The sequence below is a fragment of the Peromyscus leucopus genome, chromosome 4 (assembly GCF_004664715.2).
Source record: "Peromyscus leucopus breed LL Stock chromosome 4, UCI_PerLeu_2.1, whole genome shotgun sequence".
Classification (NCBI taxonomy): Eukaryota; Metazoa; Chordata; class Mammalia; order Rodentia; family Cricetidae; genus Peromyscus; species Peromyscus leucopus.
This window is the reverse complement of record NC_051066.1, coordinates 102,351,530-102,367,020: the sequence shown is the minus strand read 5'-3', so window position 1 is coordinate 102,367,020 and position 15,491 is coordinate 102,351,530. Positions and strand designations below refer to the sequence as shown.

The 15,491-nt window shown below is 41.5% G+C and overlaps 1 protein-coding gene across 1 annotated transcript in view; it reads left to right on the top strand.

The window, feature by feature from the left end:
- Positions 1–5,074, top strand: part of Atp8b4 (ATPase phospholipid transporting 8B4 (putative)) — a 203,801-nt gene extending 198,727 nt beyond the window's left edge. The window contains 2 exon segments of the mRNA XM_028892728.2: positions 161–291; positions 2,511–5,074. Of these exon segments, the coding sequence (XP_028748561.1) occupies positions 161–291; positions 2,511–2,792 (413 nt within the window). The 3' untranslated portion in view covers positions 2,793–5,074.
- The last annotated feature ends 10,417 nt before the right edge of the window (positions 5,075–15,491 follow it).

The following is a 15,491-nucleotide window of genomic DNA, read 5'->3' as shown; positions in this document are numbered from 1 at the left end:
GTAATAGTTTTAAAGATTTTTTTTTTTAAAAAAAAGTTACATAATTATCAATTTAATTCATAATCACCAACTAGAATTGTAAATTAATTTATATAATTATAAAGATTTTATAACAAGTCAGTGTTTTATAGCTGGGATGTCTATGTCTCTCTGTTGGTAGGAAATGCAGTGCACTCCCTGAGTCAGAAGTTCGTCTGGCTTGTTGTTCTCCTGATAGCTGTGGCTTCCGTCATGCCGGTGGTGACATTCAGATTCCTGAAGATGTGTTTTTACCCAAGCCTAAGTGATCAGGTATGTTACTATACTCTGAGTACTTGAAAGCTGGTTGGTGGCTCTCGTGAATTTTGTCCTTCTCTGTCTGAACAGAGGCACAGGGACTGACTATTGACATTCCCATAGGTCTGCAGCACCATGCCACAGTAGATAGTGCTCTCTCCACACGCTAGTGTACTAGTCCTGAATGTCAGTGGAGAGAAGTGTATTAGGCTAACTGTGGGTATGGAGTGATGAACTCTAAGTATTTTCACCCCTGACTCTGGGAAAAGAAGTTCACTGAGATAATTTTGGAGTATTTCTTTAAGAGAAGGGCAAGCTATAGGGAAAGCTAAGGGTACCATGCAAGGAATCCGAACAAGTCACGTCAAGGGGTCTCATCGTTTGGGTGGAAATAGAATATTGCCTTGGGAAAAGTGAGAGATGTTCCCTGTTGAGCAGATTTGAAAAGGGAACAGCAGCTTTGAGTGGACTGGGAATACAAAGCTCGAAGAGAAACAGAAAGAACATGGTATGGAAAGTAGCCTAGACCGGAGATTAGGACAGTTCTCTGTGGCTCCTGGGTAAAACAGTACAAATGAAGTGATCCTGGGCTGGGCTGAGACTCAGGACAGAAGAGGAGGAGGAGGGGAGACATAATGGTACCATCCCACGAGGAAAGATAACCTGTTTCTGGAGGGAGTCGGGCCGGAGCAGCGATGCCGAGGTGGCCTTTTCTTACTGTGATGTCCCTTACATTCTGGGGGCAAAGCATAAGATGATTGACAGAGACGTGTGTGTCTGTTCTTTTGTGTTGGTTCTGAGCTGAATCCAACCCAGAAAATGACGGACAATCTGAAGATGCTCAGTTTTCCTGTGTTAAAGATGATTGTCGTGATTTGCATAATGAGTGTCTTCAGATCTGAAAGTTAGAATGGAGCACTTGTGCAAATCTCTGGTCATTTTCTCTGTGCACCTTTACAGGGAGATAGGAGCTCTGTTGGCAACCCACCCAAATGTTTAGTTCTTAAAAATTCTTTTTTGAAACTTCAGATGAGCACTGCATCTAGATCATTCTTCACCTCCCCCCCTCTTCCAATTCCTTGTGCTCCCCATCCTGAGCTCATAATTTCTTCTTCCGTTATTGTGTCGAGTCTGTTGTCTGTCCATACGTGTGCAGATACTGTACACACATGTCTAGGGATGACCACTTGAGACTGGGCGACCTATATGGGAGCTTGTCCTCAGAGAAAACAGATTCTTCCTTTCCCAGCAGCCACTGGCCAGCTGTAGCTCTTCATCTGGGATATGACTTTGTGAAATTTGCAGATAGGTATAGTTCCTGCCCCTCATTAAAGAAATTTCTTTGCAGTAGGTGGAGACTATTTCAGAGAGCGACACTTGTCAAAACCCAGAGAAGAAGTTTCTGTGGGGTGCCCAACTCCAAATGATACAACATCTTTAACACAGTCCTCCACCTGAGGCCCAGGAAATATTGCTGAGGAGGGGTCAGAAAGAGCCAGAGAAACAAAATCCCTCCTGTTAGATAGGGTCCTTGGAACATAGGAGAGTAAATTCACCCATCAACTCGCAATAATATGTTTAGTTCTTTAAAAGTCCTCACATCCACACATTCATATTCATGTATCACACACACACACACACACACACACACACACACACACATACACACACACCAAAACAGAATAAATAAAAACCCTGAAAGTCTCATGGTAAGTTGACCTTCTATAAGAGAGGAAAATTCTGATTCCAATATCCCAAATTTTCTCCTAATCCAGTTATTAGTAACTACAGGACCCAGACAGACTCTAATAGGGGAAAATAGAGAGAGACTATGAATATTGGAACTATAGATATAATATTTCTTTTCAGAAGTATGCTCCAGACCCTGGACCCTGTTCCCAGCATTGCTAGTAAAGCAAGCAAACACCTCACTGAAATTCACCATAAGGCCAATGAAATGGAGACAGTATGAAATTTATTGGCACATTTCTTGTTTCCATGAGAATTTCTTGATAGGAATAAAAAAAAAAAAAAAAAAAAAAAAAAAAAAAAAAAAAAAAAAAAAAAAAAAAAAAAAAAAACCTGGTTAGTGCTTAGTGTGATCTTTGGGGGTTGGAATGTCATGGCTTTTGGCTTAAAGTTTCCTTTTGCAGTGAAGGTGGATATTTTTTTGTAGCAGATACTCAGTCTAATGTGTGGGTTCATCATTTTCCCATGGCTCTCTTCCTCCCCAGATCCGCAGGTGGCAGAAAGCTCAGAGAAAGGAAAGGCCCATACGAAGCCGAAGGCCTCAGGTCCGCAGGTCCAGCTCCAGAAGATCCGGGTACGCGTTTGCTCACCAAGAGGGCTATGGAGAGCTCATCACATCTGGAAAAAATATGCGAGCTAAAAGTCCAGCCCCAACATCAGGGCTGGAAAAGACGGTTTATAATAACACGAGCTGGATTGAAAATTTATGTAAGAAAACCACAGACGTGGTGAGCGGCTTTAGTCACGATAAGACAGTGAAGCTGTGAGTCAAGACGGACTTGAACCACAAGATTTTCTTTTCACCTCATCTGGGGCTGAGCTTCGGCTGCTCAGGGGCCAAGAGCAGGGCAGATTGCCTCGCTTAACTTAAATCCATGGCCTCCTGTTTCCAATGCCTGTCACATACTGGTGTGTTCTGCAGGAAACCGGGCCAGATGGGCACCATCCAGTCTGTGATTCTGTGGACCAAGCCCTCCCTCGTGGGACAAGCACAGATTTTTATTAACTTAAACACCAATTGATCTGAACTTTGAATCTTATTTATGAAAAAAAAAAAAGTTTGTAAATTAGCACCTACACTGGATGGGTCCTGGGTATGTAAAAGGTACATTCCAACAGTGTGTCTGAACCAGAAAACACATGTCTACAGGTACACCGTGTATGTGAAGAGCCGCCTTTCCCAAATGTAAATGCAGAATTTAAAGTATGCAGTACGGTGCTCTCAGACTGAGAGTCAGTCTCTCTCTCTTCTAGTTATGACCTCTACTTGCCAGTCCACCTTGGACAACAAACCATGACATGCCTGAAGAATACGTTAAAAAGCCTGTGGGATTCCCTGTTTTACAAACCGGTCCAGGGACAAAAGAGAGTGAATATCTTTGCAGAGGGGCTGCTAATGGGGTCAGATGTATTCAGAAAGTGTTCAGTCTGTTCTAGGTAGGGACGGAATACCAGAGTGACTCCCCAGGAAGTCTCCTAACATTTCAGTGACTTGTCGTGGAATGCCACACTTTTTTGATAGTGTTCCATACAGTTCATGGGCAAAGGCAGCTGACAGATCCCATTTTAAAAACTTGAGAATTAAAAGGAAGTGAGTGAATAAGCCATCTCTACTGTTATTTACTCAGGTTTAGGTCATGGAGACTCATTTCCTTTTAGTATCTTGTTGTTGTGTTTATAACTCAAACATCTAAATGTATGGATGTATAAGCTAATTTTTAAAATAGACATTACAGCCCAATTTTGGGATCTCTGGGTGAGCCACTATTTTATAAAGCTCTGTGTTCAAACTGCTGCTCTGCTGCCTCTTACCTCTGTGATGGGCAGGTGATGTGCCTTTCTTGAGACTCAGTTTCCTCCTCTACCTACCTACCTCATGTGGTTGATGACCATCAAGCACAAATTCTCAAACCATTAGAAACACAATTCTCATATGAATGTATGAATTAGGCTCCAGCTAGTTCATCATCAGAACAGCAGAGCAACGGGAAGAGACTGTCAGTCATGAGTAGGAGGACCTCAAGGAAATGTGGTTGCTAAATATGATAGAAAGCAAGTAAAACCTAGCACAGGGAGTATATTTATGTGAACGGAAGTAAAATAAAGCATTTGGTCTTACTAGTTTTCCAAAATCAGTCTTTGGCTTTCCAGGCTCCTTCCTGTGGTCCCTACTCAATTGCTGATCAAACAAAACTACTTTCCACAAAGAGCTTGTTAATCCTTATGTGGCCTTGATAGATGATGGCTTAGGATGATATTAATAGGTCAATGTCCCCTGTCCAATTGGTCTTGGTTTCTCAGGGTGATTTTTTTCTGACTGGTACTCAATGAGATAATGTGTACACAGGAGCCTAATACTTAGAGCCTACACCAATAGCAAATGCTGGTAGCTATTTCTTTTCCCTGTACATATCTACCTAGACAAAAGTAAGACTTTTGTGTCTAATGATCAGCCCTAGTGTGCTTGCTTATGTTTTATAACAATTGCAAAAACTTTGGAAACTTTCAGTAAATGTTTTGCCACTCCTAATGCTGGATGTTTTGCTTCATTATCGGGAACTCACCAGGGAAACTTTTTGTTAAATTGTTCTAGCGCTCTCTCTCTCTCTCTCTCTCTCTCTCTCTCTCTCTCTCTCTCTCTCTCTCTCTCTCTCCTCTCTTCTCACTCCTCACCCTCTGTCTCTCCTTTATATGCTTGGGGAAAATATACATCCTTTTTAGCATTAGAGTCAAGAGTTAGATGGACCAATTGGATTCACGTATAATACTAGAAATGGTCAATTTTGACACGTTCAGTTCAAATTTTACACTTGATCTCAGCCAAAAGGCTGAGAAGTGATCAGTTCAAATTTAAAAGGCCATTTATAAACAGATAGTGTAGAGGATTGTGGGAGAAACATTTTACTAGTTTACTTTGGTCCTATGAGAACCAAATAAACTTATGCAGCCCACTGTAAGATACTGAACTGTATAGGATAATTTTGAACCTGAAGATGAAAGTTGGTGGGGTGGTGGTGATATAAATAAAATAAATGCAATTTTACTTTTACATAACGGTATCCAATTATTTGGGGAGTCTCCCTTTTCTAAATGTACTTAGAACTTAAGTTGTGCCGATCTTGACTTTCACAACCTCAGGCCAAGTTTGAACTACTATAAACAAGAGCAAATTCTATGTCCCTGGGGCAGGTGTGCAGTCTTTGCTGCTGAGAAAGGAAAGGGGAGAGAAAAGGCGAAGCAAAAGGAGAGAAGACAGAAAGGAGAAGCCAGAGGTGGGAGGAACGTTCTTAATTATGTCTCCTGAGATAGTATGATTCTGCAAAGCAAATATGATCGATTGATCTCTTGAAGGAAAAGAACCCATGGGGTTAGAGACTTGAATAACAAAACTTCTTTGCATCCTATGTGTGCTCATGGAAAGATCTTTTGGAACAAAGCCAGGAATTCTGGTTTCTCATATCAGTAATGCCTTGATTTGTGTGGCCAAGGCTTGCGGCTGACTGCTGCGGGACTTTGTATCTTCATCCACCACTCGGGAAGCTGGAAAGATTGGTCTCCAAGGTCCTTTCTCATTTGCCCATTCTGTGAACTGTTCTGGTCCTCTGCACTGCTATGTGCAATTGGCTTTGATTGTTGCTATGTGCAATTGGCTTTGATTGTTGCGAGTGTGAGGAGGAATGGAGAAAAGGGGCAGGCTCAGGGAATCAGACTGGATGCTCTCTTGAGGGGAGGGCCTATCTGTTGTACTGTTTATGCTCATCTAGAACAGTCCCTGTCTTGGGGCTTCTGACAGAGGCGCTTCTCCCAGGTTTTGCTGGAGATAGACCTCTCTTACATTCTTTTCCTTGCTACCATTTTAATATCAAACACGTGCAGACCAGAAGGTCAGATCTTCCTGCCAAGTGAGAGAAAGGCCATTTAAAAGTATCTCTGCTTTGTCTGGAGTCAGATTGAAAAGCAGCGTCTGAGTGACATTCTTCATGGTCATGGAGCATTGGGCAGGCAGTGTGTGCATGACTTCAGACTGTACTTTCTGGGCCTTACAGCCTATAGTGTTCAGCACATCGAAACTCAGCCTGTTTTTAGCAAACTGAAGCATGGTGAGATGAAGTGCTGACTTCTTTGCTATTTACAGAAAGGCCCACTCCCAAGTCAATCACAAGATCACACACACAAGAAAAACAAACATGTCTCAGAGAATTATTTTAAAAATCATTAGAAAAGATACAGCAAAAAGCCTTACTTACCATTTTATCACAGTAAGTTGCCTCATTCTGTACGTACCTGATCAAAATCCCTAAGACTGGTTCAACTGGTAATACTGTTAATGAAGTAATTGTGTATCAATGCATACGGATTCAGGGAGGATCCAGAAGTGGTGACTTGCAGATTTTAATGGGATTTTGCAGGACCTGGGTAAGACAACCACGAGGAACTGTGATTTCCAGTTTTGTTCTAACATCTGTTGTTAAAGGTCTGTAGTTCACTCTACTGCGTCATATCCTGATTCCTCATCAGGAAATCACAGACTTTTGCAATTCTCTAAGCTAAGCCTTCTGCAGCACTGTCGGGAAGCCAGAAGTTCACTGCCCTTGTATTTCAAAGTGCTCCTTGTGACAGACTTGGAGGCTTGCTGGGAGAATCTCTGGGTTTACAGTTACAACTTAACCAAGAAAGGGACCTATCTGCCCTGCAATTTCAAAACTCCCTGGAAGATCTATCCTAAAACTGATGCAGAATGTAAACCAGGTTTGGAATGCATGCATAAATGTCCAGAGTGAAAAAAAAAACACTAACAAAAAATGATGAGTTGGCTAGAAGGCTCTGGATATAAAGCTCAAAGACCAGTTCAAATTTGTAATGAATTACAGCTCTGGAGACATATATCAGAATCAACTGAAGCAACATGTAGGGTGAAAAGGGCCGAGGAAAAACACCTTGCCCTTATTTAGGAACAGGGATTGAAGTCCCACCAATCACTGAAGTCCCTGAGTACAAGACCCCATCAGTCCCACGACACCCTGGAAAGCTCTGTCCACCCCACCCCACCCCCTGCCACGGAACTCTATACCTCTGTACCCCGTTCAGTTTGCCGCTGCCTCACCCTAGAGGTGGCTGCTTTCCTGGATTCTTTCCTCCCAATAAATCTCTTGAATGAGGTTTGGGCGACAACCTTTCCCAGGAGTGGAGCAGAACTGTAACCTTTTTGCTGGGGAAACTTCTGCTAGCTGAGCAGAGAACTGTTACACTCTGGAGGACCTGAGCAGAGCTGTAACACTTTTGCCGGGGAAACCCTCCCTCGCTGGGGCAGAGTTGTTATTTTGGGGAAACCTTTCCCTGGGGGCAGGGCTGTGAGCTGCTTTGCTTACAGTGACTTTGTGATATTCCTTGGCTTCATTCTGGCTCCTGTTCTGCTCATCTCTGTGTGGGTAGGCAGCGTTGCAGAGATATTTAAACACAAGACATAACAGAAAACACGGACAGAATTTAAATTTACACGATGAGAACTAATAAAAGATGAAAGGCATCAAGATCAAAATGAAAGTCAAACTCAATGGGAATAGTTAAACGTACAGAAATGTGCAAAAGCCAAAATTCTACGACATTTTCATCATTACTGATTAGTAGAGGAAATACTGTTATGGAGATACAACTAGTGATGACTACTCAGATACAGTTTAGAGACAATGAACATCTCTATTCCAGCCAGCTGATACTACACTCAGGTCTTCAGATCCTAAGTGTAGCCCTGAGTGTCCAGAGTGTGGAGTTTTTGAAGGCAAAAACCACATCCTGGGATCTTGCTTGGCAGCTACAGGGGAGCTTCACACAAGCAAGCCGTTTAACAGAAGCTAAGGTAGGGGCTTAGCTGGAGGGGTTCTGCACAAGTGAGCAGTTCTACAGAGGCTAAGATGAATCATCTGGGCCATCCTGACCTTGGGTTCCTAGAACAGAGCTGGGTAATTTTCCATGGGACTCCCCATCAAGGAGATCAGCTTCTAGTTGAACCTGAAATGGCCTCAGACAGAATACAAATGGAGGAACCTCTGCACTGGCTTGCCCTGTCACAATACAATAGGAAGTACATTTGAGCAGCAATTCTTTTTTTTTCTTTTATTTATTTTATTTTACAATACTATTCAGTTCTACATAACAGCCACAGATTCCCTTGTTCTCCCCTTTCCTGCCCCCCTCCCCTTCCCCCCAGCCCACCCCCCATTCCCACCACCTCCAGATCAAGGCCACCCCCGAGGACTGAGATCGACCTGATAGACTCAGTCCAAGCAGGTCCAGTCCCCTCCTCCCAGATTGAACCAAGCGTCCCTGCATAAGTCCCAGGTTTCAAACAGCTATCTCATGCAGCGAGCCCAGGACCCGGTACCACTGCCTAGATGCCTCCCAAACAGATCAAGCCAATCAACTGTCTCACCTATTCAGAGGGCCTGATCCAGTTGGGGGCCCCTCAGCCTTTGGTTCATAGTTCATGTGTTTCCATTCATTTGGCTCTTTGTCCCTGTGCTTTACCCAACCTTGGTTTCAACAATTCTCGTTCATATAAACCCTCCTCTTTCTCACTAATTAGACTCCCAGCGCTCCACCCGGGGCCTAGCTGTGGATGTCTGCATCCCTCCTTGGATGGGGTTTCTGGCACAACTATTAGGGTGTTTGGCCATCCCATCACCAGAGTAGGTCAGTCCCGGCTGTCTCTCGGCCATTGCTGGCAGTCTTTTGTGGGGGTATCTTTGTGGATTTCTGTGGGCCTCTCTAGCACTTTGTTTCTTCCTTTTCTCATGTGGTCTTCATTTACCATGGTCTCCTATTCCTTGTTCTCCCTCTCTGTTCTTGATCCAGGTGGGATCTCCCGCTCTCTTTCCCTCAACCCTCGCCGTTCATTGCTCCCACTCATGTCCAGGCTGTTCATGTAGATCTCATCCATTTCTCCGACATTGGGTGATCCCTGTGTCTTTCTTGGGGTCCTGTTTTCCAGGTAGCCTCACTGGTGATGTGAGTAGCAGTCCAGTCATCCTTGTTCCACATCTAGTATCCTCTGCAAGGGTGGTTCAACATACAAAAGTCCGTCAATGTAATACACCATATAAACAAACTCAAAGAAAAAAAACTAGATGCGGAAAAGGCATTTGACAAAATCCAACACCCCTTCATGATAAAAGTCTTGGAGCGATCAGGAATACAGGGAACATACCTAAACATAATAAAGGCAATTTACAGCAAGCCAACAGCCAACATCAAATTAAATGGAGAGAAACTCAAAGCAATTCCACTAAAATCAGGAATGAGGCAAGGCTGTCCGCTCTCCCCATATTTATTCAATATAGTACTTGAAGTTCTAGCCAGAGCAATAAGACAACAAAAGGAGATCAGGGGGATACAAATTTGAAAGGAAGAAGTCAAGCTTTCCCTATTTGCAGATGACATGATAGTATACTTGAGTGACCCCAAAGATTCCACCCAGGAACTGATAAAGCTTATAAACACCTTCAGCAACATAGAAGGATACAAGATCAACTCAAAAAAAATCAGTAGCCCTCCTATATACAATGGACAAAGAAGCTGAGAAGGAAATCAGAGATACATCACCCTTTACAATAGCCACAAATGACATAAAATACCTTGGGGTAACACTAACCAAGCAAGTGAAGGACCTATATGACAAGAACTTTAAGTTCCGGAAAAAAGAAATTGAAGATGTCAGAAAATGGAAAGATCTCCCACGCTCATGGATAGGCAGGACCAACATAGTAAAAATGGCAATTTTACCAAAAGCAATCTGCAGATTCAATGCAATCCCCATCAAAATACCAACACAATTCTTCACAGACCTGGAAAGAATAATACTCAACTTCATATGGAAAAACAAAAAACCCAGGATAGCCAAAAGAATCCTGTACAATAAAACAACCTCTGGAGGCATCACAATCCCTGACTTCAAGCTCTATAATAGAGCTACAGTAATAAAAACAGCTTGGTATTGGCATAAAAACTGACATGTGGACCAATGGAATCGAATTGAAGACCCTGACACTAACCCACACACCTATGAACATATAATTTTTGACAAAGAAGCCAAAAGTGTACAATGGAAAAAAGAAAGCACCTTCAACAAATGGTGATGGCATAACTGGATATCAACATGTAGAAGGCTGCAAATAGATCCATATCTGTCACCATGCACAAAACTTAAGTCCAAGTGGATCAAGGACCTCAACATAAATCCAGCTACTCTGAACCTGCTAGAAGAGAAAGTAGGAAGTAGTCTTGAACGCATTGGCATAGGAGATCACTTCCTAAATATAACACCAGTAGCACAGGCACTGGGAGAAACAATCAATCAATGGGACCTCTTGAAACTGAGAAGCTTTTGTAGAGCAAAGGATACAGTCAACAAGGCAAAGCGACAGCCTACAGAATGGGAAAAGATCTTCACCAACCCCACATCTGACAGAGGACTGATATCCAGAATATATAAGGAACTCAAGAAATTAGACATCAAAACGACCAACAGTCCAATTAAGAAATGGGCTATAGAACTAAACAGAGAATTCTCAACAGAGGAAACTCAAATGGCTGAAAGACATTTAAGGAAATGCTCAACATCCCTAATCATCTGGGAAATGCAAATCAAAACAACTCTGAGATACCACCTTACGCCTGTCAGAATGGCTAAGATCAAAAACACTGAGGACACTTTATGCTGGAGAGGATGTGGAACTCGGGGAACTCTCCTCCACTGTTGGTGGGAATGCAAGCTTGTACAACCACTTTGGAAATCAATATGGCACTTTCTCAGAAAATTGGGAATCAATCTCCCCCAAGATCCAGCTATACCACTCTTGGGCATATACCCAAGAAATGCTCAATCATACCACAAGAGCACTTGCTCAGCTATGTTTATATCAGCATTGTTTGTAATAGCCAAAACCTGGAAACAACCTAGATGCCCTTCAACTGAAGAATGGATAAATAAATTGTGGCACATATACACAATGGAATACTACTCAGCAGAGAAAAACAATGACATCATGAGGTGTGCAGGCAAATGGATGGATCTAGAAAAAAATCATCCTGAGTGAGGTAACCCAGACTCAGATTGAGCAGCAATTCTTAACAACATAATTGGGGATTTAAAATATCTCACACACAATCATATGCTAATATCATCAATCACAGCCTTTTAGATTACACATGCAGGATAGAAAACATTAAATGAGATTAATTACAGAGTAATTCTCTGTTATTGAAAGTAATCTTTTCCCTCACATAGGTCACTGCCTGATTTCCTGAAGTCTGCCCTCCCTCACTCCCACATAGATACACATACATCAAAGATTAGAAGCTCAGATCCCTATATGAGAGAGAAAATATGCTATTTGACTTTCTGAGCCTGGGTGACATCATTTAATAGAATACTTTCCAGCTCCATCCATTTTCTTGCAAACTACATAATTTTATTTTTCTTTATGGCAAAATAAAATTCCATTGTACATAGGTACCACATTCCATAGGTACCACATTTCATTCTCCACTAATCTGTAGATGGATGCCTTGCTGTTGTGCACAGAGCAGCAATAGACATGAATGAGCAAGTATCTCTTTTTGCTCTGATGAATTGAGGTCTTTTGTACTCCCAAGTGAATTTTAAAACCATTTATTCTGTGCCTATCAAGTTGAAGGTCATATTTTGATGGAGACTACTTTAAATCTGTAGGTTGCTTTTGTTAAGATGGACATATCCACAGTATTGATTCTTCCAGTACAAGAGGATGTGAGCTCTTTCCATCTTCTAGAGACTTCTTTAATTTCTTTCTCCAAATTTTTAAAATTTTCATTGTAGAAGTTTTTCAGTTTGGGAGATGGATCTAATTCTAGGGTGAATTTCTTTAAGGCTGTTGTGAATGGGATTGTTTCTTGGATTTCTTTCTCAGTATATTTGTCATTGGTTTATAAGAAGACTGATTTTGTGTCCTACCACTTTACTGAGAACATTTATCAAGTCTGGGGTTTTTTTTTAGTGGATTCTTTAGGATATAAGTTATTATCTCACTTTGGTTTAACTTTTGTAGTTCATATTTATCTAGAAATTAATTTATCCCTTTTATATTTTCCAATTGATTAGAACATAGCTTTTTAAGATATGACCTGGTGGTTTTCTGAGCTTCATTGTTATTTGTTGTATTGTAATGGGTTTCCATTTCCATTTCTTTCTCTAATTTTATTAATTTGGATTTAATTTTATTAATTTCTCTCTGTTTTTGGTTAAGTTGGCAGAGAACTTACCAAGTTCGTTTACATATTTTCCAAAGAACCAACTTTAGTTTCATTGATTTTAATTTTTTATTTAATTTCTGCTCTGATTATCATTATTTTTTCCAGTCTACTGCTTTGGGGCTTGTTTGTTGCCATTTCCCTGTCTTAGGGTTTCTACTACTGTGATGAAAGTACTGTGACCAAGAGAACCTGTGTGGGGAGGGCTTTATTCAGCTCTCAGGCCATACTCCATCACACAGGGAAGTCAGGACAGGAACTCAAGACAGCAACCTGGAGGCAGGAACTGATGCAGACTGTGGAGGAGTGTTGCCTCCTGACTTGCTCACAGGTCAGTCTGGTGGAAGCATTTTCTTAATTGAGGTTCCTTTTCCAAATGACTCTAGCCTGTGTCAAACTGACACACCAACTAGTTAATACATTTTTGCAATGTCCTAAGGTGTATAATTTGGCTGTTTGTTTGAGATCTCTCTAATTATTAAATGTCTCTACTTAGAGCTATTAAACTTTTGCCTTAAGACTGCCTTCATTTTATCTTGTTGATTTTCATGTATTCATTTGTTTAACATATTTTTGTTTTTCTCTTTGATCTCTTCAATGGACCATTAATTATTCAACAGTGTGTAGTTTAATCTCCATGACTTTGCATATTTTCCATAGTTTCTCTTACTGTTGATTTCTAGCTTTATCACATTATAGTCAGATAAAATACAAGGAGTTGTTTAAATTTTCCTGTATTTGCTGAGACATGTGCTCTGTGTTTCAATATGTGATCTGCCTCAAGTTCTACTGGCTCCTGAGAAATATGTGTAGTTTTAGTGTTTGAGTGGCATGTTCTATAAATGTCTGTTTGATATATGATGTTACAAGTTCTAGTGTTTCTCTATGGTTTTTTCGTCTGGATGATCTGTCTAATGGTGAGAGTAGGATATTGAAGTTGCACACCGGTACTGTGCTGAAGTTACTCTGTAACTTTATGTTTACTAATATTTTAATTTTGTGTGTGTGTGTGTGTTTGTGTGTGTGCCTGAGTGCATATATGCACACTGCATGGTGTGCAGAAACCTGAGGTAGTCAGAAGAGGCGTTGGATCTCCTGGAACTGGAGTAAAGGTGGTTGTGAGCTGCCATGTGGGTTCCAATGGACAAATATATAGGCCTTCTTGTTCACTGAATCATCTCTCCAGTCATGGGTCTGCCTGTGTTCAGTGCATATATGTTTAGAATTATAATGTCCACTTCTGAGACGATTGAGACAGGGTTATGACGTGGATGGCTTGTCCTCTTTCATACCAACCCATAGTCTTCTGATCACCTACATCCCCTTCCTCTTTTGAGCTGGCCTCAGTTACCATCTGTGACTCCACTTTAACATGGTTTCAGGTGATGCTCCTGCCCTGTGATAGGGGATTGTGTACTTTCTACTTGATGCAATTATCACCTTAGGATAAATGGACACGTGCACTCATCCTCTGCTTGGTTCTCCCAGTGATGCTGTGCTGCTAAAACTCAGGGTAGCAGGCAGTGAGGCTGGATAGCCCCAGTGCTGAGGGACATCCCCCCACCCTTGGCCTGCAGCTTCCTGATAGTACAATGCACTCCCTACTTCTGCCTATAAGAAAAGACACTAAGTCTTGCTTTTATTGGCTTCCTGTAATCTTTAAGGCAGTCTGTGTTAAGTTGGACTAGTTCCCAACCTCAAAAATGTTCTAATCTTTCTTAGAAATCCCAGCACAATCTGGGAGGGAATTCCTTAAGGCTAACAAACTATGGAAATAGAGAAACCAAGGAAAAGATGGTGGTTGAAGAATAGTTTCCACCCCCCCCCCAAAAAAAACCCTGAAATTCAAATAGGAAGGGAGTATAGTGTACAATCCCCAGTGTTCTTGGCATGGGAGAGTTCATGAACAAGTGCCATCAACAAAAAAACACCTTTTGGCATGTTTGGGCAAGAGGAAGGGCTTGAGAATCATGGGAACTTTTTGGTTTTGTTTGATCATGAGAAGTTTTTAAAACAGGGCATCATTGTGAGAGAGTCATGAAGAAAACTGAATTGTAGGAAAGAAATGGAAGGAAATCCACACTGTACTCTGGTAAAAGGAGGAGAGAAGGCAGGCTGTGGCTGTCACTTGGAAGGTCCTTAACTCACCTGAAAGACTGTATAGCAAAGATACCTTTTCCAAGCCTGTTTACCCATCTGGGAAAGCAGGGACTGATGGACAGTTCTTGATAGAGTAAGTATTGTTACATTCAATCCAAACAGCCCAGCCAGGTTAGCACTTGTATTTCCCCCATTTTCATGTGAGACAAACTCTTAGCAGGTTAAATAATCTTCTCAGAGACTCATGATGGAGGTGCTGGGCTTCAAGTCTTGGCATGTGATTCTCTTGTATCATGTACTCTCAAACTAATACCATTTCTCATAGACCTTTAGTGCATGGATTTAGTCGTTTTAGTTCCCAGTGGATTAGTTTGGGGACACAATATGTCTTTTGAAGGGCTCCTTTTTAAGCTGATTTCCTGATAATAAAACATTCTACAGCTTTCTTTAGCTTTTTCACTTCCTCCCACCCCAACTTTTCAACGTTGCAGGTCTTTCTTGTTGGACTTTCTTTAGGGACCACCAGCTCCCCAATAATGACATGGAGAGCTAATGTTAACTATGAAAGCTTGGCCTTAGCTTAGAGCTTGTTCCACCAGCTCTTATTACTTAAATTAATCCATTTCTATTAATCTACATTCTGTCCTGTGGCTCTTTACCGCTCCTTCATTCTGTATATCCGACTCCCTCCATGTCTCGCTGGCTAATCTTACTCTCTTCATCCTAGAGTTCCTATCTCTGCCTGGAAGTCCCACCTATTTTCTCCTGTCTAGCTATTGACCATTCAGCTATTTATTAAACCAATCAAGTGCCTTAGGCAGGCAATGTAAAACAGGGACACATCTTTACATAGTGCTATCAAATATCACACAACATTTCAACCAATGATCCAGCATAAGGAAGAAAATAATTATTTTCTTCAAACATTATCATATTTGCTTTCATTTCTGCAGCAGAAATACAGCTCTTGCCTTAGGACATTAGCAAGTTGTCATTGTCCATGAAGCCCTTTGCTTTGGGGTTCCTTCAGACACAGAAAGGAAGCCTGGCAAATTAACTGAACTCTGTAGGTTGCCTTTTCC